This window comes from Puma concolor, chromosome D3 (genome assembly GCF_028749965.1).
Source record: "Puma concolor isolate L17-30 chromosome D3, mPumCon1.1.hap2, whole genome shotgun sequence".
Lineage (NCBI taxonomy): Eukaryota > Metazoa > Chordata > Mammalia > Carnivora > Felidae > Puma > Puma concolor.
Genome location: NC_141678.1, coordinates 70,720,370 through 70,744,212, shown reverse-complemented (window position 1 = coordinate 70,744,212; position 23,843 = coordinate 70,720,370). Strand labels below are relative to the sequence as shown.

Here is a 23,843-nt window from a genome sequence, read left to right as displayed (position 1 = left end):
ACTTGGATTGGTATTTTGGAAAAGGAAAAAAATAAGTTGGATTTGGTCATGTGGGGTCTGCCTTGGCAAAGTATTAAACACCAGAACGTGAACTTTATTTATCCTGATACTTGCTTAGCTCAGGAGGGCCCAGGAAGACACACATCATTCTACAGCGAGGTCTTGGTCACAACTCAGCTACGGGTTACCCACAGCAGTACCCTCCATGGACTTATCTGCCCCAGGACTTCCTGCCTACCCATCAAGGCTTCCTACAACTCCTCTTCCCAACTCCTCTTCTCTTCCCATTAGAAAATCATGGGTAGAACTTTTTGCTTATTTTTAAAACTTTCCATTATGGGAAATTTTAAACATATAGAAAAGTTGGGAAAATGTCTAATGAACTTTAATGAATAGTGATCACTCACCTTCAATAGTAACATCTGGTCCATCTTGTTTCACCTACAACCAACCCTTCCCCCTTCAAAAGCAACAAAAACCTGGATTATTTTCAAGCAAATTCCAGACACAATATTACTTTATCTATAAATAGTTCTATAAGCATTTAAGAATCCTCTGTTGGGGGGCGCCTGGGGTGGCTCAGTCAGTTGAGCACCTGACTCTTGGTTTCCCCTCAGGTTATGATCTCACGGTTTGGTGAGTTTGAGCCTGGCATCAGGCTCTGTCCTGACAGAATGGAGCCTGCTTGGGATTCTCTCTCTCCTTCTCTCTCTGCCCCTCCCCTGCTCATGCTGTCTCTGTATCTCTCAAAAATAAATAAATACACTTAAAAAAAAAAAAGAATCCTTTTTTTGGTAAAGTCTTATCACTATATAATGATGATAGGCAGTTGAGTATATAAATATAAAAGATAAATTTTTTGTTATATGATCATAATATTATCATAAGGAGACAATAATTCCTTAATATCAAATATCCATTCATTGTTTAAATTTTCCTGATCATCTCATAACTTTTTGAGGCTCATTTGTTCAAATCAGAAAATAAAAATACACAATAAAAACATTAAAAATCTCTTAATGTTATTGTCTCCCCTGAAAAAGTTAGCAATTCCTTCATCTAATTTGTTAAAATACCCAGTTATTTATTAATATCATTTAATAACTGTTCAGTGTTCAATTTTCCCTAATTATTCCCAAAGAGTCTCATATGTAGTTGGTTTGTTTGAACCAGGATTCAAAAAAAAAATGTTTAGACTGCATTTAGTATGAGTTTCTAAAGTTTCTGTTAAACTTTGATGGTTTCTTTTCCCTCTCCTTTTTTCTTGCCATTTATTTGTGGAAGAAATTGGGTTGCTTATACTCTAGATCTAGTTTCCGAAATTCTGGACTTGGCTGATTCCGTCTCCATGTAACATGTTTCTCTATCCCATGCATTTCCTATCACATGGGAGTTAGATCTAGAGGCTTGTTCTAGGCCTTTTAGTGGGCAGAGCTAATAAATACATATTTTTTAAAGTAAAATAAATCAGGGCACCCGGGTGGCTCAGTCGGTTGAGCATCAGACTTCAGCTCAGGTCATGACCTCACGGTCTGTGAGTTCGAGCCCCGCATCAGGCTCTGTGCCGACAGCTCAGAGCCTGGAGCCTGCTTCGGATGCTCTGTCTCTCTCTCTCTCTCTCTGTCAAAAATAAATAAACATTAAAAAAAAATTTAAAGTAAAATAAATCATGAATTCATACTGATTTTTTCAATTCAGTTACAAGATTACAGAGTTTTTACTTAATTTGTTTAGTTTTATACTGATGTCACTTAAATAAAAAATCTTGTTTCCTTGGGACCCTTGGGTGGCTCAGTCAATTGAGCATCCGGCTCTTGATTTCAGCTCAGGTCATAATTTCATGGTCATGAGATTGAGCCCTGCATGGGGCTCTGAGCTGGATGTGGAGCCTGCTTAAGATTCTCTCTCTTTCTTCCTCTGCCTTTCTCCAACTCACATGAGCGCTCTCTCTTACTTGCTCTCTCTCAAAAAAAAAAAAAAAAATCTTGGTTCCTAATGACATTAACATAATTTGATTTGGCTCCAGGAGAGTAACTTTAGCAAACCACTGTATATATCACAGTAGGTATATACAGTCAAAAACCTATTTTTAGGTTTCTTAAGAATTATTTTTTTCGGGGCACCTTGGTGGCTCATTTGGTTAAGCCTCTGACTTTGGCTTAGGTCTTGGTCTCATAGTTTGTGAGTTTAAGCCCCAAGTTGGGCTCTATGCTGACAGATCGGAGCCTGGAATCTGCTTCAGATTCTGTGTCTCCCCCTCTCTCTGCTCCTCCCCAGCTCACACTCTGTCCCTCTGTCTCTCTCAAAAATAAATATTTAGAAAAAAGAAAAAAATTATTTTTTCCATGTTGTTATGCCACCAACCTGATACACAGTTAGATTTTTTACTTATTTTCCATTTTTAGGTACTGCTTTTTAAAATTTGTTTTAAATTATGTAAATTACTTACATGGGTTCCAAAGTCAAAATCATATTCAGAAAAATATTCCTTCCTTCCATAGGTGACACTTTACTTTAAAAAAATATTTTTAATATATTTTCTTAATATTTTATTCATTTTTGAGAGAGAGGGAGAGAGAGAGCATGGGAGGGGCAGAGACAGAGGGAGACACAGAATCCAAAGCAGGCTCCAGGCTCTGAGCTGTCAGCACAGAGCCCAACACAGGGCTTGAACCCACAAACTGTGAGGTCATGACCTGAGCCTAAGTCGGGCACTCAACTGACTGAGTCACCCAAGCGCCTTGACGCTTTACTTTTTTAAATTTATTTTTTATTTTTGTAAATGGGGGGGTGGGGCAGAGGGAGAGGGAGAGAGAATCTTAAGCAGGCTCTATGACCAGTGCAGAGCCCAATGCGGGACTCCATCCCACAACCCTGGGATGACCTGAACCGAAATCAAGAGTCAGATGCTCAACCAACTGAGCCACCCAGGTGCCCTGGTGACACTTTATTAAAATTAGTTTTAGAGGAACTTCCAGTATGACAGCATGAGGTGCCTATGGGCCCATTCCCCAGGAAAACTGGTTATAATGATAAAAACAAAATCACTTCAAGTCTCTGGAAATTGTCCTAAGGACATTCAGCAAATGAAGAAACATTTATTCAAAAATTCTACCAAAATTCAGCAGAACAGTGAGAGTTTATAGTATTTGAACTGAGACCTGTTTCCCCCCTTTTCTCTCCCAAATCAGTGAGGCTGAACCTCCGTGCCAAACTGGCACAACCAATAACACAAGACTCCTTGTCCTCCCAGCTCACAGTCAGGGGGCTGTCTTCCAGGAAGGGCTAGTATATCCGTGTTTCTCATGCTGCCCCCAGCTACTGGTTGGTGAAGCTAAATTCTAGGCAAGTGTAGCGAAGAGGCAGGATGGAGGCTTTGTCTTAGACGTGGCTTAGCGAGAGTACAAGGGTCCTGATTGCCCTTGGCCTGGCTCATAAAGTGGTGGTTCCATGAGGGAGAGGCCAACCAAGAAGACCTGAGGTCTCTACTCCACTCCTCAAGGGCCCAGTTCCTAAATTGGGGATGTCACTGAGTGAGTAGCATGCCATTGTCTCCAGTTCCAGAGACTTGGCAAAGATGCTTTGCCTGGGGGGAGAAGCAGACCTAAAATCTACCTGTTAGGGGCATTAGGTGGCTCAATAGTTTGAGCGTCCAACTCTTGATATGGGCTCAGGTCAGAATCTTATGGTCATGGGATGGAGCCCTGTGTTGGGTTCCATGCTCAGCATGGAGCCTGCTTAAGATTCTTTCTCCCCCTCTCTCTCTGCCCCTCCCCTGCTTACACTCGCTGTAAGAAAAAAAAAATAAAACGTGTATTTTGGGGCACCTGGGTGGCTTAGTTGTTTAATGTCTGACTTTGGCTCAGGTCATGATCTCACAGTTTGTGAGTTCGAGCCCCACATCAGGCTCTCTGCTGTCAGCACAGAGCCCACTTCACATCCTCTGTCCCCCTCTCTGTGCCCCTCACCCAGTCATTCTCTCTCAAAATAAACTTTTTTTTTTTAATTTTTTTTTTCAACGTTTATTTATTTTTGGGACAGAGAGAGACAGAGCATGAACGGGGGAGGGGCAGAGAGAGAGGGAGACACAGAATCGGAAACAGGCTCCAGGCTCTGAGCCATCAGCCCAGAGCCTGACGCGGGGCTCGAACTCACGGACCGCGAGATCGTGACCTGGCTGAAGTCGGACGCTTAACCGACTGCGCCACCCAGGCGCCCCTCAAAATAAACTTTTAAAAAATGTATCTTTTAATCTCTTCCACCGTGTTAGTTTCACTTGCAATAGAGTGTGGAGACATTCAAGCTTAAGGGCACTTACAAAATGAATGGAAATGATGGTGAAAGGGAACTGGGAGGAGATTGGTAGAATCATTAGACATACAGGCTAAATTGTCAGCAGCTAGTTTTCCTAATAAGGGACAGTGGGCACAAGACAATGGAAGGAGCCTACCTGAGGTCAGAACAAAATTCAAACAGTAAGAGAAACTGTCCCTTCAAAGGAACTCAAATTTGATTGCTTTAGTCTGTGGGGCAATCTATGCCCTGGATATTGTTGAAAATAATAAAGCAATCAGCTGGCAATCAGAAAGCTTAACAGATTGGTATAGTTAGGGAAAGAGACAAAGAGAGCCCTGTCAAAACACTGTCAGCCCAGGATGACAGTGGGCCTAAAAAGACTGTGTCTCCTAAGGGCAAATATCAGAGGCTTAACTCTGTAGGCAGACGGGGTTGGGGAAATAGGCTCCAATAAAAGAATCCAGCAGTCATTAAACAAATAAGCAAGCAAATAACAATAACAAGTTTCAGAAGTGGTAGGTGGGCAATACCCAGACTTGCTACAATATATTATCTAAAATATGCATTCTCCAACAACAACAAAAACAATGTGGGAAATATAAAGAAAGTGGAAACTATGACCTGTATAATAGAAAGCAGGCAACAGAAACTGCCTGTGAGAGTGACCCAGGTGTTAGATTTATCAGACGAAGCTATCCAAGTAGCCGTTATAAATATGTTCAAAGAACTAAAAGAAATCATGATTAAAGAAGCAAAGGGGGCACCTGGGTGGCTCGTCAGTTAAGCATCTGACTTCGGCTCAGGTCACGACCTCATGGTTCCTGGGTTTGAGCCCCGCAATGGGCTCTGTGCTGACAGCTCAGAGCCTGGAGCCTGCTTTAGAGTGTGTGTCTCCTTCTCTTTCTGCCCCTCCCCAACTCACATTGTCTGTCTGTCTCTCTCTCTCTCTCAAGAAGCAAATACATTGAAGCAAATACATGTGAAAAAGCAAAAAGCATCAGTAAAGATGCACTCCTTGCAGCAAGTTATTTTTGGAAAGAAGTTCCAAATAGCACATCTCCTTGGCTACCACAACCCTGTATCAGGATACAAATTTCTTCCTCATTCCTTTTTACAGTTATCTAATACTGAATGGATTATACTATAGTTTATCCAGTCAGTCTTCTGGGTTGTTTAGTCTTTTGTTATAATATGTGTATAAGTTATTTTTTTTTATTTTTGCAAGTGTATCTTTGACATAGATTCCTACAAGTGGGATGGCTCAACTAGTAACTACATGTATAATTTTGCTAGACAATGCCAGAATTACTGCTCTGGATGTTGTGTCATTTGCCTCGCATTAGCAACGTATCAGAGTACCTTTATCCTGAGAGCCTCACCACCATTAATGTTATCAAAGTTTGGGGGTTTTGCCAATCTAACATCTTAGTGTAGTTGAAATTTGCATTTATCTTTCATGAGCTATGTTGAGTATGTTCTCATAAGTTTAAGGGTCATTTGAATTTTTTTCTGTGAACATTTTGTGCATATCTTCTGTTCAGTTTTTTTTTCATTTTAATGGTCTTTTTCTTCTGAATTTCTAGGTGCTTTCTATATATTAGGGATACTAACTTTTTAACTATGATATATGGTGCAAATATTTTCCAAATTTGTCATTTGTCTTTTTACATCGCTTAACAGCATGAACTTTTGAGTCAAAAGACAGTTTCAGCCTGGATTTTTTGTGTCTGCTCTTGCCTCAAACCTTTGTTATAAAGGCTAAATGGTGTTTGTTGAAAATGCTTTGTAAAGTGTTATTCAAATGTGAGTCATTCCAAAGTGATACCTAGCACATCTAATAATATGATTTATACACGTAGGAGAAAGGTGCCTTCTCTTTTTTCTCTCATTCTCTGGTTAGAGGTAACCTTGATGTAATATAATAGTGGTCTTTTCAAATCAGTAAACTAACCTACCTATCATTACATCTACAACTGTAACTGACCTGAAATTAAGGGGGAAGGTTAATGACTCTAATCACAAATTTGTAAAAGCAGTGGGCAACTTTCAGAACCCACAAAGTGATAACATGGCAGACTCCGTGACTTTATTTTTATCATTCAAATTATATTTGGGAACTTTTTTGCTCATCATTCAATTATTTGAAATCAAGCACTGCTTAAACCTATATAGAGAAGGAGCCCCGAACTGGGTGAGAAAGAGATTTTGAGACTGCAAAATACATACAAGACATGACCCAGCTCTTGACTTGCTCAAAGTATTGTTGGATGGGCAAATATGAACACACTTATAAGTAGCTGACATCTTAATTGGATGTCAATCAGAATTATTGGTTACAAGCATAGAACCAATTTTGGCTAATTTAAATTACAGAATGAAAGCAGAGTGGAGAGCCCACAAAATTGACAGAAACCATGAACTAATGCAAGCAGCAGAAACCACATGCAAGGTCTTGCCTAGTCAGTATCCTCTTAGGGCACTGCCATTGACCAACCATCATTTGATCCTTGACCACTGTTCTTGCCAGCCATGAGGTAGGGCAATGGAAGATCTTCCCCCACCGGCTTTGGCTTCCATAGAGGAAGAAAGCACATTCTATCTACCCTGCAACACTATACATAGAGGGGAGGTGATAAGTTCCGTGGAGAAAAATAGGGAGGAGAGAGAATGCTGGGGAGTTTGGGCTGCAATTTTTAAAATGGTAAGTTAGAGGGGTGCCTGGGAGGCTCAGTCGGTTAAGTGTCTGACTTCGGCTCAGGTCACGATCTTGTGGCTCATGAGTTCGAGCCCTGCGTCGGGCTCTGTGCTGACAGCTGGGAGCCTGGAGCCTGCTTCGGATTCTGTATCTCCCTCTCCTTCTGCTCCTCCTCCGCCCACACTCTGTCTCTCTCAAAAATGAATAAACGTTAAAAAGAAAAAAAAGGTGAGTTAGAGAAAGCCTCACTGAGAAGTGACATCTGAGCAAAGACCTAAAGAAGCAAGTAGAGCAAGTAGAGAAGATGATGTCAAGAATGTTCTTGCAGAGGATGCAGCAAATGCCAAGTTCTGTCTGGAGTTTGCTTGGGTGCTCAAGACAAGTATGGCTGAATTAGAGCAAGAGAGCAGGGAGGGTAGCAGGTGAGGTCAGAGAAGTAGGAAGTGGTGGTGGAGGCAGTGGTGGGTGATCACGAGGGACCTTTTGTGGCACCATAAGGACTTCGGCTTTGCCGTTTAGGGTTTTGAACAGAGAAGTGACTCCATTTTATGTTTAAAAGGGTCACTTGGTGGCGCCTGGGTGGCTCAGTCGGTTGAACGTCCGACTCTTGATTTCGGTTCAGGTCATAATCTCAAGGTTCATGAGTCTGAGCCCCGCATTGGGCTCTGTGCTCACAGCACGGAGCCTGCTTTGGATCCTCTGTCTCCCTCTCTCTCTCAAAAATAAACAAATGTTTAAAAAAAATTAAAAACAACCACAGAAAAAGAATATATTTAAGGATAGAGCCAACAAGAATCGCTGATGGATTTAAGGTATGAGAGAAAGAGATGGGAGTCCAGGATAACTCCAGGGCTTTTGGCTTGAGACACTTAGGTAAAATTGGAGACGGGGAAGAGAAGGCTTGGGGGAGGAAGAACAGAAGTTCTTGGCCTGACCATTGTGGTCAGAGTGGCCCTGCCTGACACTGACGTCCTGTGAGCTGGGTAACATTCAACAGGAGAAGACGGAGGCCTAGCCATGAGCTCCTAGCAACAGCGAGGCCAGCCAACGAGGTGGGGGCCAGCTTCTGGATGTCAGGAGCTGCTGTTTCTCTCACCTTCTCAAGGTACCTGGGGAGATGGGGGAAGGGGAACTTAGGACATTCTCTTCTTCTGTTGGGTTTTTCTATGAGACAGGAAGCAAGGCTGTCTGCCGTGAGTGGGGATGCAGGAAGATGTCCGAGGTCTGATGCAGGGAAGGTGTCAGTCACTGGATGCCCATCTTAAAGTTAGTGATGATGACTGAGTGAGACAGCCAGCACGACTGTAATTTTCTGCAGCCACGTTCTGCTGTGTGGGCTGTGCTCAGAGTAGGTGAAGAGTAGCTGACATAGCGTCAGATGCAAGAGGTCTGAATCCTAGCTTTGCCATTTTGGTAGCTACATGACCTGCAGGGCTCTGTACCTGAGAGTCTACATCTGCAAAACAGGAAAAATAGTAGTACCTACACCTCAGAAGGTTGTTTTGAAGGTTAAATGAGTAAATAGATATCAGGTACTTAGAACAGTGCCTGGCTTAAGGTAAGCACTCAGAACGTATTAGCTGTTCTACCATTTCCCCCCTTTATCACAAAATCAATGTACAATCTTTCCTGACTTGGTGTTCTAACATTTGGGTCTTGCAATGTGTATGTAGTGGGGGAGAAGGGATAAGGAACAATTCTGTTAGTGCTATGATTAAATAAGGAGATAAAGTAGGAAGCTGAACAAAAGGAAAAGTTGGTGAGCATGAGTAGTGCTCCACGTGTGAATCTAAAGCTAAGCCCAGAGCACTCCCAAGGGAGCAGGTGTTCTGGGGTGTGTGTGTTTTAAGGTTTAAGATACTACCGAGCTTTGAAAGTGCCTCTAAAAACAAGGTCATAACACATTTTTTATGCATGGGAAGTTTTACTAAGAAAATACACACATCTCATTACAATTTATGTACCTCAAAAGAGAAAAAACAATTCACATCATTATGGAGTGTTTACAGATTCCTGAAACCATCTGTAATAAGTCAGTCTGGTATAACACTCTACACAAGGCTTTCCTCTTAAACTGGTAATTCCCTTAAGCAATTACCACAAGATTATCCCATCCTTTTATCTTAAATGCACAGGTGAGAAAGGCTAAGCGGTCACTTTTGTAATGCATGATTCCCTTGAAATTAGTAATTCATGCTTGGGATGTTATCAAAGGGAACACAGTATCAATTGCAAAAATATGGTTTTAATTTCAGTTAATTTTAAAGGTCATTAGGCAAAGTATAATAAAACATTAGGCAGAAATGCTACTTTGTCAAATATTTAGCTAAAATAGGTCTAAGAAATTCCTTATTCCACACATACATTTTTATATTTCTACTTTTTAACTCTTAGCTTTTTCTCCCCGTCACTTTTTTTTTTTTTTTTTAAGCAAGCTCCACACCCAATTCTGGACTTGAACTCATGACCCAAGATCAAGAGTCACATGCTCTACTGACTGAGCCAGCCAAGCACCCCAACTGTTCTCAGTTTTTAATGGAAGAAGTTACGCATATTATAGGCATATATACATGCCTATAATACAATAGTTATCAGTGTATCAAAATATCATTGCCTCAAGATATGGAAATGTATCTCACAATTCAAATTCACATTGGCAGAGGCACCAAGTGTATAAGCATTATTGAAACTGGATAGCAGTGATAGCAATTGGTGGTTATGGAAAGATTATCAAATCAAAAGTGTTAGTGAACTAGCTCTTGAGAATCTTTGATATAAGTTATCAAATTCAAAACAAAATCTTTTATGGTTACATCCAGTACTTAAAATGCTGAAGACTAATACAACAGTGTTATATTGTATTTGAGTTATATACGGGAACAAAGTAAAAATCAAGTAAACTGATAAAACACATTTAAAAGGACCTAAGTCTAATCTTAGAAGAACACGTGAGTTTTCATCTGAAATAACAGTTCTTGGAGACAACGTATTTAAGATCCAGATAAAATCACCCATCACAGAGGCCCTTCTTCCTTGAGAGGGGCTGAGGTTAAGAGCCCTGACTCTGCTACTCACCAGCTAGGACCTTGCGCAAGGCATTGAACCTCCCTGTGCCCGTGGCCTTTCTAAAACAGGTGCAGTGACAGGAGGTGATTTGTGAATGAAGTACGCTGACGCCTATTAGATGCTTACAAGGAGACCAGGTACTATCCATAAAATTGACTTTAGCATTATTTGTTAACTGTACTTACCTAACATGTTGGTGACATTCAATGACTCTGTAGGAATCAATGACTTATTAGGATATACACTTAAAATCAGAAAAATGTACACTTAAAACGTACTGGGGAATATTTGTACATAAATATACAAAGCATCCAAAAGTCATCTGGCTTAATTTGTATGTTTTATGCAACTAAATTATGAACACATTTCCTCATCATGTATCATAATATATCGTGTTACTTTTCTGAGAGGCACCATTTTCCTTATCCAAGAAGGGAAATAATTATTGTTTTAAAATCTAATCACCAGTTTACCTGAGTAACTCCTGGCAAGAATTATGCACGGAGAGTCATGTCCTAATCAGGTCCAGCTGAATGTATTAAAATTTGAAACAAAGCATTGAGCTTTTACTCTGCTTCCATTAAAACATTCTCATTTCAGATGAGGGGGAAGTTGTCTATAGTCAAATTATCTTGGCTATTTTAAATATTAAATATGTTACTTTATTTAAGCTTGGCTGTAGAGGATTTATTTCATCTTAACATTTAGATGCACATTAAAGTACAAATCACAAATCAGTTGAGAGCCAACGTAGATAATGATTCTGTGTTCTCTCCTATAAAGTCAGCAATGTGCCAGTCCCTGAACATGTGTGGTCGTGTTTTGGATGGAAACACGATATTGGTGCTATTTCACTGTTTAGGGTAGTCCCTCTAAATGGAATCCCAGCAGAGAGCTTTGAGATTTCTATCAGTGTCCTTAAGTGTTATTTACACTCAACAGAGAGGATTCCATTTTGGTGAATTCAACAGAACCCTGGAGCTGTTCAAGAGTATGAAGTTCTTTTTGAAAGCTACTGAGTGGCTTGGGGAAAAAAGCTACAGGAGTATTTGGATGAAGTGTTCTTTCTAAGGCAAGACTTTTCTCACTCCTCTACCACCTGTTTGAGTTTTCTCAGTTATCTGAGGGCAGTAAATATATTATGCTCTGTGCCCCTTAATAATTATGCTTTGGTCTTAATTCATTAGCAACTTCTTTGCAAAAAGGAGAATGCAGAATCTTATTTCTGCAGAAGCTGATAATTTAAGGAAAGAAAAGACAAAGGATAAGTCGTATCATAAGGCAACCAACAGAGAAGAAACAATTACCCATTTCATTGCTAATCTTAAAAAAATTTTTTTTTAACACTTATTATTTTTGAGAGTGAGAGAGACAGAGCGTGAGCAGGGGAGGGGTAGAGAGAGAGGGAGACACAGAATCAGAAGCAGGTTCCAGGCTCTGAGCTGTCAGCACAGAGCCCGATGTGGGGCTCAAACTCACAAACCGTGAGATCATGACCTGAGCCGAAGTTGGATGCTTACCCGACTGAGCCACCTAGGCGCCCCAGATAGCTAATCTTTTCATAAGTGAAAACTGGCTGCTAGGTTTTACTTAACAAGCGCATTTAAAAACTATACTTCAGGGTTACCTGGGCGGGTCAGTTGGTTAAGCGTCTGACTTCAGCTCATGTCATGATCTAACAGTTTGTAAGTTCAAGCCCTGTGTCGGGCTTTGCGGTGACAACGTTGAGCCTGCTTCACATTTTCTGTCTCCCTCTCTCTCTGCCCCTCCCCTGCTCGCTCTCACTCTCTCTCAAAAATAAACAAACATTAGGACTTTTTCTAAAACTTAGAAAAATAAAAAAAAACTATACTTCAGAATTGAACAGTATTCTACTTATATATTTCAGAAAAATCTGTTTAAAAGTTCTATATTAATTCCTGTCCTTATAAACATCCCACAAAAACTCTACATAAGTGGATGAAAACAATTACATGGAAGGACATAATTCCAGTTATCTTTTTTTATATAAAGTATGTACTATATGAGCACTAAACAAACTGCACATCACACTCAAAACTCTGGAAGAAAGCCACTCAATGCCTTCTCTGTGCCAGCAGCCTAGACATCACCTGGGAGATGGCAAGAAATACAGACTCTCAGGCCCCACCCCAGAGCCACTGCATCAGCGGGAGCCATCAGTTAGCTCTCCAGATAATTCAGATGTACACTTGAAGACAACGGTTGGGAGGCAGGGCACATGTGTGCCAGAATCCCCTGGGGACCTGCTGAAAATACACCTGCCAAGGCTGTCCCTGGTGGTCCAGGGGACCTGGAAGGAAGGGGCAGAGGCATATGTATTGTAAAGAAGCTTCAGGGTGGAGGTGCCTGGCTGGCTGTCAGAGGAGTGTGCCACTCTTGATCTCAGGGCCATTAGTTCAAGCCCCACGTTGGGTGTAGCGATTACTTAAATAAAAACTTAAGCAAACACACAAACAAACAAACAAAAAAGCTTCAGGGTGATTCTGAAGCAGCTTCCTGGTTAAGACATCATCCTTTAAAAAGATTTTAACCAAATCTCGAACATGTTCATCATTATACCCCTACTATTTACGCAGGCTGTTTCATACCATGGGTGCTGGTGCCAGATTAGACTGTGTTCTCACTTTCCCTACTGGGTAGTGTCTGACAGACTAAGCTTACAGAATTTCTTCTCTATTCAAAAGAATGAAAATGACTCTCCACTGAGGTTTTAAAAATAATTACCTTGTTAGGTAACAGATTCCATAGAAGGTCTGAATGTTTGTTTCTTTTCCAATTTGATGCCGTAATGCCACCAACCCCCTTCCACTATCCTAATAGCTCCTGGCTAGATTCTTAAAATTTTTTCTTCAAAGTACATCCAGTAATTGTTACTTTGTTGGTAAATACTACATGAGAATAGGTTGCTTTTAATATATATTCCAATGTATATTTATTAAAAGCAACCTGTTCTCATGTGTTACCAACCACTATTTTACTGGTTATATGTATATAATTTCTCTTTTAAATAAGCAGGCTATATACCAGTTGGCCTTGTTTTTTCCTTGAAGTATAATTTCCATGAAGACTATACTAGAAAAAAAAAAAGACTATACTAGACATATTTACTAAGCTTCGTAAAATTACTTTAATTTGGCATATGGTCCTGCCTTCAATAAGCACTAGGCAAAAAACAGGATTTGTAATTATTATGCTTGTAATGTTAAACTCAAGATAGTATTTTGGGGGGTGATTTTGTTTTGACAAAGGTAACAAGAAAAACATAAACCTTTCATCTTTAACAGAAACAAATTGTGACCTGGTTGCTTATTTTATAAAACAGATTTATTTAACACACTTCTGACTTCACTCACCTGTTAAATGGATTAATCAATTGCATTTTTCCATACTCCAAATGGCAATGCCATTTCAAGCATTCTTAAAATGTTGAATTATATTCAAAATTAGTATCAATCAATCTCTACATATAGATAGAAGGAAATATGAGCATAATAATTAAGCCCTTTTTTCCAAGGACCATGGAGAGAAATACCAAATAATGTCCACCCTTATACGAAGCTATGAATAACTTCTTGTAGTTAATATTCTAGAATGAGAATTTAAAAGTTCCTTCAAAGCAACTATGTTAGGCACACATAAAGTAATACTACTAATTCTCAAAATGCTTTTGGGTTTTGCTTTAGATCTCTCCAATACAGGGGCACCTGGGTGGCTCAGTTGGTTAAGTGTCCAACTCTTGATTTCCACTCAGGTCATGATCTCAGGCTTCGTGAGTTCGAGTCCCCTGTCCGCACTGACAAAGCGGAGTCTGCTTGGAATTCCCTCTTTCTCCCTCCCTCTCTGACCCTACCCTGCTCACTGTCTCTCAAAATAAACAAACAAATTTAAAAACCCAAAAAACAACAAATACCTCTCCAATACGCCATGTAAGAAAACTGGCTTCACTAGCCAATTGTTACCCATTTTAATTGGGATTAAAAATGGCATTTCCTGGTAAGAACACCAACCTTATTTATCCCCACTTAGATCTAAACTAATTAAATTAATTAAAAAATTAATTCCATCTTCAGTAGAGAGAGCTGTCACTAATGGTATTCAAAGGAATGTATCACAGAAACATTCCAAAATTATCAAAGTGATAAAAAGCACCATACTGGAATAGGGGATACAGCTTCTCCAGTTAAGTATGCTTCTTTGGATGTGAAACATATGACTAATTTGTTAAGGGTCACATGATGTCACTTATAATTTATGCATTATATCCCTTCCTTTCAATCATCTAGAAATAAATAAAATGAAAATAGGTATTTTTCATCATAAGCAAACCTAAATTTCTAGTGGGCAATAAAATCGCATCATTGAAGCAAATTAAATTTAGGGTATTACCTTTATTAAATAAAAAAGTTACACTATGATTTTTATACACTATTGAAAACAATGACTATTTTGTTTATTTGTCTAAAGGCAGCAATACTTCCCACTTCTCTCTCATGATGTTAAAGCTTCAAATTAGGTCCAGAAAATAAATAACAGGGTAGATTTTTCACATTTCTCTAGATTTATCAACTCGAAAGGGATTTCAGACCATAAAGATAAAATGAGGCAGACAAAAAGAAGACTTGCTGATACTGACAGTTTGTCCTCAGAATTTGGTTAAATTTGGCTTCTTAAAATTCTATACTCCTATCCACAGAAGTAAATTTCGATTCTAGGGCTGGGGAGAGAAGATCATTACTATAATAGTAAATAGTGAATACTTTGGCAAGCAGGAATAAGAGCACAAGTGAAGACATTGATAAATACATTTGGAACATCTCTTTGATGTGGTATGAGCTACAAATCAGAATGAAAGCATTATGGTTATTTGATTGCAGGGTCCTGGTGGGCATTAACAATATAGCCAACACATCTACCCTCTACAGAAGTATAAATTCATGAAAAGAATAAGTCAAGCAAAGCAGTGGGGGAAAATAAAACACAGGAAAAAACCATAAATTTGAGAACATTCTCTCTTTTTGTCTGAAAAAAACAGGTTCCCTGAAGCATGGAAAGTATTTCTCAGTGGGTATGCTTCTATTCTGTTATCAGGGGAGGGCTTAATGCAGATTCTGGCCAATCATAAACATCTGGCAGCAACGAATCATATTCACTTCGCCATATTCTTTCTCTAATGTACTTGGCCTTGTCCTCAGGTTCTGGGTATCGAAAAGCCATTTTGTTAGCATACAGGTATTCTGTAACCTGAAAAATAAGTAAGATTACTGTGTAGGCTCTGAATATCAACCTGATTGAGAGAAAAGGTACTATTCAAACACAGAGAAATGAATTTAGAAGAGTGACGTTTTTCTTTTTTCAAAATACAAAACAACATTACTTTGACTCATTTCAAACATTTGGAAACTATTAAAAGCTTAAAAGATGAAATAAAAATTATCTCCAATCTCACTGTAAGTCTGATGTGTTTTAAAGTCACCCCCCCCCCAAATATTGGCATTTCCTTCATACTTCAATCTAACAAATAATTTTAAGCTCTACTCTGTGTCAGTCAAGTAGACCTACTTGGGTAGCCTGCCCAGCCCATGTCCTTCTCCCTATTTTCAAATGGGGTGTAGGAGACTCTACTTCCTACCCACAGGTGACTGGACTCCGGTGAAAACCTAACCCACAATGAGCCAGGTAGTTTTTGCTCTAGAATCTGGATTAAGAGACACAGAAATTATTATAAATCAGGTGTTGGGCACTGAACTGTAAGGTCAAGTAAAGTTAGGGCTGGGACTTACACATGGAAACTCACTACCACCATCATGGAGTGCCAACCATGTTCTATGTGCTTTACATGGACATTTCATTTAATCCTCACAAGAATCCTATGAGGTAAGTACTGATAGTATTATTTTCATTTTACATATGAGGGCACTGAAGTATGAGGAGTTTAAGTAACTTGCCCAAGGCAGTTAAAAGAGAGCTGAGTTTTAAACCCAAAGCATTCTGATTATAGATCCCAGGCCCTATACGGTTAAGCTAGATTACCTCCCACGTCACTTGGCTTGAATGGATTTCTGGTATTTGTAACCAAGTCACACACCATGACTGGTGATGAGGATAAACGCTCTGAGCCTCAATTTTGATGTAAAATGAGGTAGTACAAAAATCTTCCTTACAGGATATAGCACAGTGCCTGTGAAATAGTCAATTCTCAAGTCACGGTTTCATTTTAACTTAAAAAACAATGTAGTGGCAAAGAGTAAAAAAATACTTAAACAATTATGCCTTTCTCCTCCTAGTCTAGTTCCCATTCTAAATGGTGATCATTATTGAAGTTTATTTCAGCTCTCTAAGAAAAAAACTTAACAAAAACGGAAGGTTATTAAAAATAAGCTTTCATCCCAGGGGCTCAACGTTCCTGTATTTTGCGATGAAAATATGTTTCAATTATTTTCTGGCCTATTGTAAGAAACATATTTGTACCCACGGAAAAGACCGGGGCAAGGCAGGAGATCAGAGTGAGTTCTCCTTGGTCAGGTAGGCATGCAGTAGGTGACTGGTAGCTATAAAGAGATGCTCAGTGGCTGTGGGTTGGGGTGGGGGACAGAAACAAAGCACTGCCTAGTCTCCTGATCCCTTGTTCTTAAAAAGGAAAGCCTCAGTGAAGGAGAAAATTCTCTACTCTAGGGAAGGGGAAGAGACATGATCTGGGGGCTGTACTCCTGTGCCAACTCCTAAACACAGGTATCTCCTATTTCATACGACCTTCCATCTGGGCACGAAGGTAACCTCTTGACTGACTGATACGTTCCCAAATCTTTCCCACGTGTAATATCATTCTATAAATTCTAAAGCTGAACTCTTTCCATCCTAGTTCTGGGCTCTAAAATCCTCAGTGGTTTTGCAACAGTAAGGTATTCAGACTCTTTAGCCTGGCATTCATGTATCTGTACAAGCTGGCCTTAAGATAACTTTCAAATCCTGTCTTATGCCATTTTCCTACCTATACTTTAGATTCCAGCTCAACTGGAGTGGCTGTTTTTATTTTTTAGGATTTTATTTTTAGATAATTTCTACACACAACCATGGGGCTTGAACTCATGACTCTGAGACCAAGAGTCGCACACTCTACCGAATGAGCCAGCCAGGTACCCCTGGATTGGCTGTTATTTCTTAAACATATCATCCTTTACTCTAATTCCCAACCTTTGTTTAGTTTATGAGTACTAAAATAATGCAAAAATAACATTTATAGTCAAAGGGGTAAAAATCTTAGGATCATCAGTATACAGTCAAAAATGTGGTTGATAAATTCCGCATCTAATCTTGATGTTTAAGAAAATTTTAGTAATCTGGGAATGAAGCCTACTTCTTTAAAAAGATGAAAGAATATTTATTTCAACCAAAAGCTAGTATCACATTCAATATTAAAATATAAGGATGTTCTTGTCAACTGAGTTGCTTAAAACTGATCTTAAGGGTAAAAAAAAAAAAAAGAGCAATACATATAAATTAATAATACAATTGCTTGCAATTGATTTAAAACTCAAAATTCCAAAAGAGTTAATTAAGAGACCATTAAAAGAATAAAAACTGGGGACGCCTGGGTGGCTCGGTAGGTTAAACTTCTGACTCTTGATTTCAGCTCAAGTCATGATCTCCAGTTCGTGAGATGGAGCAGCACAGGGCCCATTTGGGATTCTCTCTCTTCCTCTCCCTGCCCTTCCCCGACTCAGACTCTCTCTCTCAGAATAAATAAACTTAAAAAAAAAAAAAAGAATTAAGATTGTTCAACCGACTAGTTATCAAGTAAATTCATAAAAATTAATACCTCCCCTATATGGCAGAAATGACTAGCAAGGAAACAGATATGGAAAGAAAAACTTTGTTCGTTATAAAGAACACAAAATTTTAAATATCCAGGAAAATAAGTATTCAGCAATGTACCACATTTATAGAAGAAAACAACAAAATGATATTGAAAGACTTAAAAAAAAAGAAAAAGATTGTGGTGAGTGAAAAGAGACACTGATGGGGAAGAAGAGTCAATACTAAAAGACAACTGTACCAATTTAATTTATAAATATGATAGTTTCATACGTAGTTGCAGGGTTTTCTTTGAACTCAAAAACTGATCGAAAAATTCATCCAAAAAAATGCACAGTTTAAACAAATCCTAAAAAAACATAATGATGGGAAGGAACTATATAGTATAAAATAATACATATTATATATGCCACAATAACAATTATTTTTCTTAAGGTTTTAAGACTGTTTTTAAGTAATCTCTACGCCCAACTCACAACTGCCAGATCAAGAGTCTGTGGGGCTCAAACTCACAACCGCCAGATCAGGAGTCACATGCTCTACCGACTGAGCCAGCCAGGCACCCCACATACCACAATAATTTTAACAGTGCCTAGTAATAGGCCAATATAGTTAGCAACAGACTCTCAAGATATGAGGACTGTATGTTAATAAAAGGACCATTCTCCATTAATTGGTGCTGGGGCAACTGGTTAACTACTCCGAAAAAAATGTTTCTCTATCTCACATCATATTCTAAAATAATTCTGAGGGGTTAAAAAGTTTTATGTTATTAAAACACGCAGGTAGATATTTATATGATTTTGGGAGTGGGGGAAGGCATTAACATCCATAAAGGGTGAAGAAACAATCCACAGAGTAGACACATCATTCCATAAAAAAAACTTTTGAAATATGGCATTCCACAAGTTAAAATAAATGGCAAACGGGAAAATACCTGCACCACAGCCAAGAGGAGGATCACGACACTTAATATATACAGAGCCTTTATAAGTTAGTATTAGAAAGAAAACAACCAGTACAATATAAAAACAAGCAAAAGTCGAGGTGACTAGGTGGCTGAGTTGGTTAAGCATCTGACTTTGGCTCAGGTTATGATCTCACAGTTCATGAGTTCGAGCCCTGTGTCAGGCTCTGTGCTGACAGCTTGGAGCCTGGAATCTGCTTCGGATTTTGTGTCTCCCTCTCTCTCTGCCTCTTCCTCCCTCCCTCCCTCCCTCCCTCCCTCTCTCAAAAATAAATAAACGTTAAAAAAGATTTTTAAAAACAACGAGATATAATTCTCCACCTATTAAGTATCTATGATTAAAAAAACACTAAGTATTGGCAAAAGTGTGGGAAAACAGATGTATTTCATATCTAATATGTACAATGTAAACTGATACTTTTTTCCTGAAGATATGTGATGGTAATTCATATCAGAAGCCTTAGCATAGTAATACTTTTTGTTCTTATGGTTAGACATTTATCTTACACAATCACAAATGTGTGCAAAAATTTATCTAAGGATGTTCATTACAATATTTCTAACAAAATGAGAAATGCTTAAAGTCCAAAAATACAGAAATGGTTAAACAAATTATGATATACCAACAAAGAGAACACCATGCAGCATTTTTTTTTTAATTTTTTTTTCAACGTTTATTTATTTTTTGGGGGACAGAGAGAGACAGAGCATGAACGGGGGAGGGGCAGAGAGAGAGGGAGACACAGAATCGGAAACAGGCTCCAGGCTCCGAGCCATCAGCCCAGAGCCTGACGCGGGGCTCGAACTCACGGACCGTGAGATCGTGACCTGGCTGAAGTCGGACGCTTAACCGACTGCGCCATCCAGGCGCCCCCATGCAGCATTATTAACAGTCATACAGGAGAATTACTACTGATTTACATGGGAAAAGGTTTACAATATACTTAATGGAGAAAGTGCAGTGAAGAACCAATTATAAAAACAGTCACAGGTGACTGCATGTGTGTGCAGATGTATGCATGTGTTTGGGAAGAAGAAAGACTAGAAGATAACAAATCCAGAATAATAATGTGGGTTACATCCTGGCAGAAAGAATATGGGTCACCTAAAATTTCTTCTTTGTACTCTTGAAATGTTTCAAACTTGTCTCTGTAAACTTGTGCTACTTGCATAAGAATACGCCATTAAAATTTATGTGAGGAGGTATAAATTAATACTTACCTTAATAGCAATGTTAATAGAAACTTCCTGAATATCAGCAAGTGGTGGGTAAAGTCTCCCTTGAGCTAGCTCTTTATCTGTCAATTGATTTGCCAGTGCCTGAAGAGAAAGACAGCATTTTACTTTTGTTTAAATAACACAGAATAAGGATCTAATAAAATGGGAAAGGGGTTTGGGGAGCAGTAAATCATACAGGTATCATAATTCTCCTTACTTTTATGAGGAATATGCTTAAAGCACTGCAGAAATTAAACCTGTTCACCACTAAACAATAAATAACCAGATTTAAAGGCTTATTGACAAATGCTTCTTAACACATACAAAGTTTGGCATAATTACAACAGCTGCTATGAAAACAGACATTAAAATTTGTATTAACACGAGTTCTTCAAAACTCATATTGCAGTCTGGCGCTCCAAAAGGCCAGCACACTCCAAATAAACCAGTATTTGTCCATTAAAAAAATGAAGGTGCCATAGTATATCACCTTCAGATGTATATACTCCATATATATGTATATTCACTACACATACACACACACACACACACACATATACATACTATACATATACTATACAGGTACAGTACATGTCATAAGTATAAAGGATTCATAACTTGCAATCAAACATCTAAAACATCATGATAAAAATGAATTTTATGCAAACATAGATGGGCAAGTCACAAAATCAACAGATGAAGAACTTCCTTTCCATTCATAAGGCAGATTTGACCCATTCTCTATTTCTCTGATTTTAATTAGGATCCATTCATCTTTATAACTCATCCTTTATAAAACAGCCAAACAATATTTAGTATGTGTGCTGCCGAAGTGAGCACTGCCAAACACTATTTAAAGCATTTACCTTTGCAGCTTCTAGGAAAACATGGTCACTAATATGCCGGGTATTACAGAGAATAACAGCTAAAGCCACACCTAGAAAACATTATAAATAGTTTATTTAGTAAGGTCACTTTTCAAATTACGAAAGGAGCCAAATAAATTCCAACACTTAAAGCAAATTAATGGTAACCCACTTCCCCCCCAAAACAAAGCAGCCAAGAGAAAACAGAAATCTGAGAGTTAAAAATCAAGTGATCTTTGTTAACTGTTACAATTCTTATTTACCAGAACAATTTTAGAAATAGCAAATGGTTTTTCTCAATTTAACAGTTAGCAAAATTACAACGCATACAATTCATCAACACTTGTTACAAGAAACATCAATCCCCAGCCCACCTCTAAACACCTTTCCACTTCTTAGACGTTACTATGGACTTCTATAGAGGCAATTACTTTCCATTCTTTTAGTTGATTATTTTAATGTTTCTCTCTCTCACTCTTCAACAGCTTGCTTGAATTTCTCCTGACTGACTTCTGAGTTTTAGAGATCACTGATTCCTTCCTGCAGGAAATAAGTGTGTTGGCTTTCCTTCACATTTCCAGCCTCCTCCCTTCTTCCCACATGGTTAGGGCACAACTTTGGCTGAACCAATATTGTTTATGTTATTAGGACTTCGTAAGTGTTACTTGCAGCTGAGCCATTATTAACACCCTGTCATGATTATTTCTCCTCTCCTGCATAACCTTTTGTTTTCCCTGAAGTTACTGTCCGGCTGTTCTCCTTGTTTTAGATTTTCTGTACTTAAAATCACTTCATCCTGAAACACTCATTTAACTGCCTAAATCATGAAGTGTTTCAGCTCCCGGACATAGTCTCTTCTTTCATCCTCTAGAAGAAACCTGTGCTGAAGCTCCCATCTGGTATGGCTGCTATGCATCCCAGACACAGAGTTGGCATCCTGGAAAAACCCTGATTTTCATGGGGACTCCCTTTGCTTCTGAGTTCACTTCCTAAATCCCACTTCTTCCTAGTTGTTTGTTACTTCTCTTTTTGGTAGGATACATTCTCCTGTAGTTTTCTGAAGATGCTCCCTCTCCTCTCCCCTCCTTTTTTCTACTACTTTCTACTTATTTGATAGTTTCTTTGGGTTTACAATTCTAGTTTGGAAATAATTTCCTATCAGAATTGTAAGCATTATTCCAACACCTTCTAACTGCCAGCTAGATTGAGCTGATTGAGAAATCAGTGCCAATTTGATTCTCGATCCTTTTCAGTAATTATCTTTTAGCTGCATCTCAGGAAGTATTAGGATCTTTTTTCATACTGAATGCTCTGTAATTTCCCAGCGATGTGCCTTGAGGTTCATGACTTTCACACACCACGTTTGGCACTCAGTGGGAGGGCCTTCCTATCTAGAAACTTGGATCTTTCAGTTTGGGGAACTGTTCATGAAGTTTTTCATAATTTTCTTCCCTCCATTTATCTGTTGTCTTTCTAAAATTTCTGTTTTCTGATATTGTACTTCCGGGACTAGTCTGCTAATTATCTTATTTTCCACCCCTTGTTCTTTGCTCTATTTCTAAGTGACTTCCTCAGCTTTTTCTTTCTTTCTTTTTTTTAATGTTTATTTATTTTTGAGAGCAAGTGGGAGAGAGGCAGAGAGAGACAGAGACCCAGAATCCTGAGCTGGTTCTGTCCTATCAGCACAGAGCCCAAAATGGGGCTTGAACTCATGAACTGTAAGATCATGACCTGAGCCGAAATCAAGAGTCAAACGCTTAACCAACTGAGCCACCCAGGAGCCCCCTTAGCTTTTTCTTATAATCCTTCTGCTATCAAACTATTCATTTTCAAGCACTCATTTTTGTTTCTAATTTAAAAAAATAAAATTCTGTCTTGTTTCTGGAACATAATATTTTTGTCTCCATTGATAGTTTTTTAACTTTCCTTCTCCCCACCTAATCCCTGCTTCTTTCTAAAAGGCTTTTTTTTTTTTTCTTGTTTATTTGGTCTCTTTTATGAAATACATTGCTCATATAAGAGATTTTCCTCAGCTGATTAGTAATATTTGAGTGTTTCTCATATGAGCGTTAGGCACTAGAATGATGGTAGCTCTGAGGCGAGGATGGGGTTTGCCCACTCCGAGAATCACTGTGGTGGCTTGGCTTTTAATCGCCCTACTTTCCGGCACCTTTGTCCTCAACTGTGTCTGGCATCTTCCAGTCTAGAAATTCTCAGTTTTACACTATTCAAAAGGTATCCCAACAGTCTTCACCAGAGTGGGGAAGCACAGTTATCTAATTACCCAAGGATGAGAAGAAAATCAGGTGGTTAATAGCTTCCTTATTTAATCCAGCCTCTAGATAATATATATATTTTAGAAAGTAGAGCATTTGTTCTATCTACAGTTAATGTTGTTACTTAAATATCTGGGGCAAGATCTATAGTCTTCTTATATTTTTCTTTTCGATTCCACATTCCTTTTTTTCCTCTTTATTCTTGACTTTCAGATTTTTAAAAAAATTTTTAAAAAATATTTTATTTATTTTTGAGAGGGAGAGTGCAAGCGGGGGAGGAACAGAGAGAGAGGGAGACTCAGAATCCGAAGCAGGCTCCAGGCTCTGAGCTGTCAGCACAGAGCCCCACGCGGAGCTCAAACTCATGAACTGCGAGATCATGACCTGAGCCAAAGTTGGACGCTTAACCGACTAAGCCACCCAGGCTCCCCTCAGATTTTTAAAAATCATTTCATTTCCTCCTCAAAGGTTCTCTCACCATAGCTGGGAAGTTTTTCTAGTCTTCTAGTGATTATCCTAAAATTTATAACATGCACCCGTATGAAAATTCTACGTAAATCTCTAATTTACCCTCCTGACACAAGGCAAGTCCCTCATAACAGTTTAACTCTACTTAACCAACAAGC

The 23,843-nt window shown here is 38.8% G+C and overlaps 1 protein-coding gene across 1 annotated transcript in view; it reads right to left on the bottom strand.

Moving 5' to 3' along the window:
* Nucleotides 1–14,446: 14,446 nt before the first annotated feature.
* ME2 (malic enzyme 2) overlaps nucleotides 14,447–23,843 on the bottom strand; it is a 52,593-nt gene continuing 43,196 nt past the window's right edge. Inside the window, exons 14-16 of the mRNA XM_025931217.2 lie at nucleotides 20,942–21,012; nucleotides 20,079–20,177; nucleotides 14,447–15,319 (exon numbers count right to left, since the gene is read on the bottom strand). Coding sequence (XP_025787002.1) covers nucleotides 15,152–15,319; nucleotides 20,079–20,177; nucleotides 20,942–21,012 — 338 coding nt within the window. The 3' untranslated portion in view covers nucleotides 14,447–15,151. The remainder of the gene's footprint in view (nucleotides 15,320–20,078; nucleotides 20,178–20,941; nucleotides 21,013–23,843) is intronic.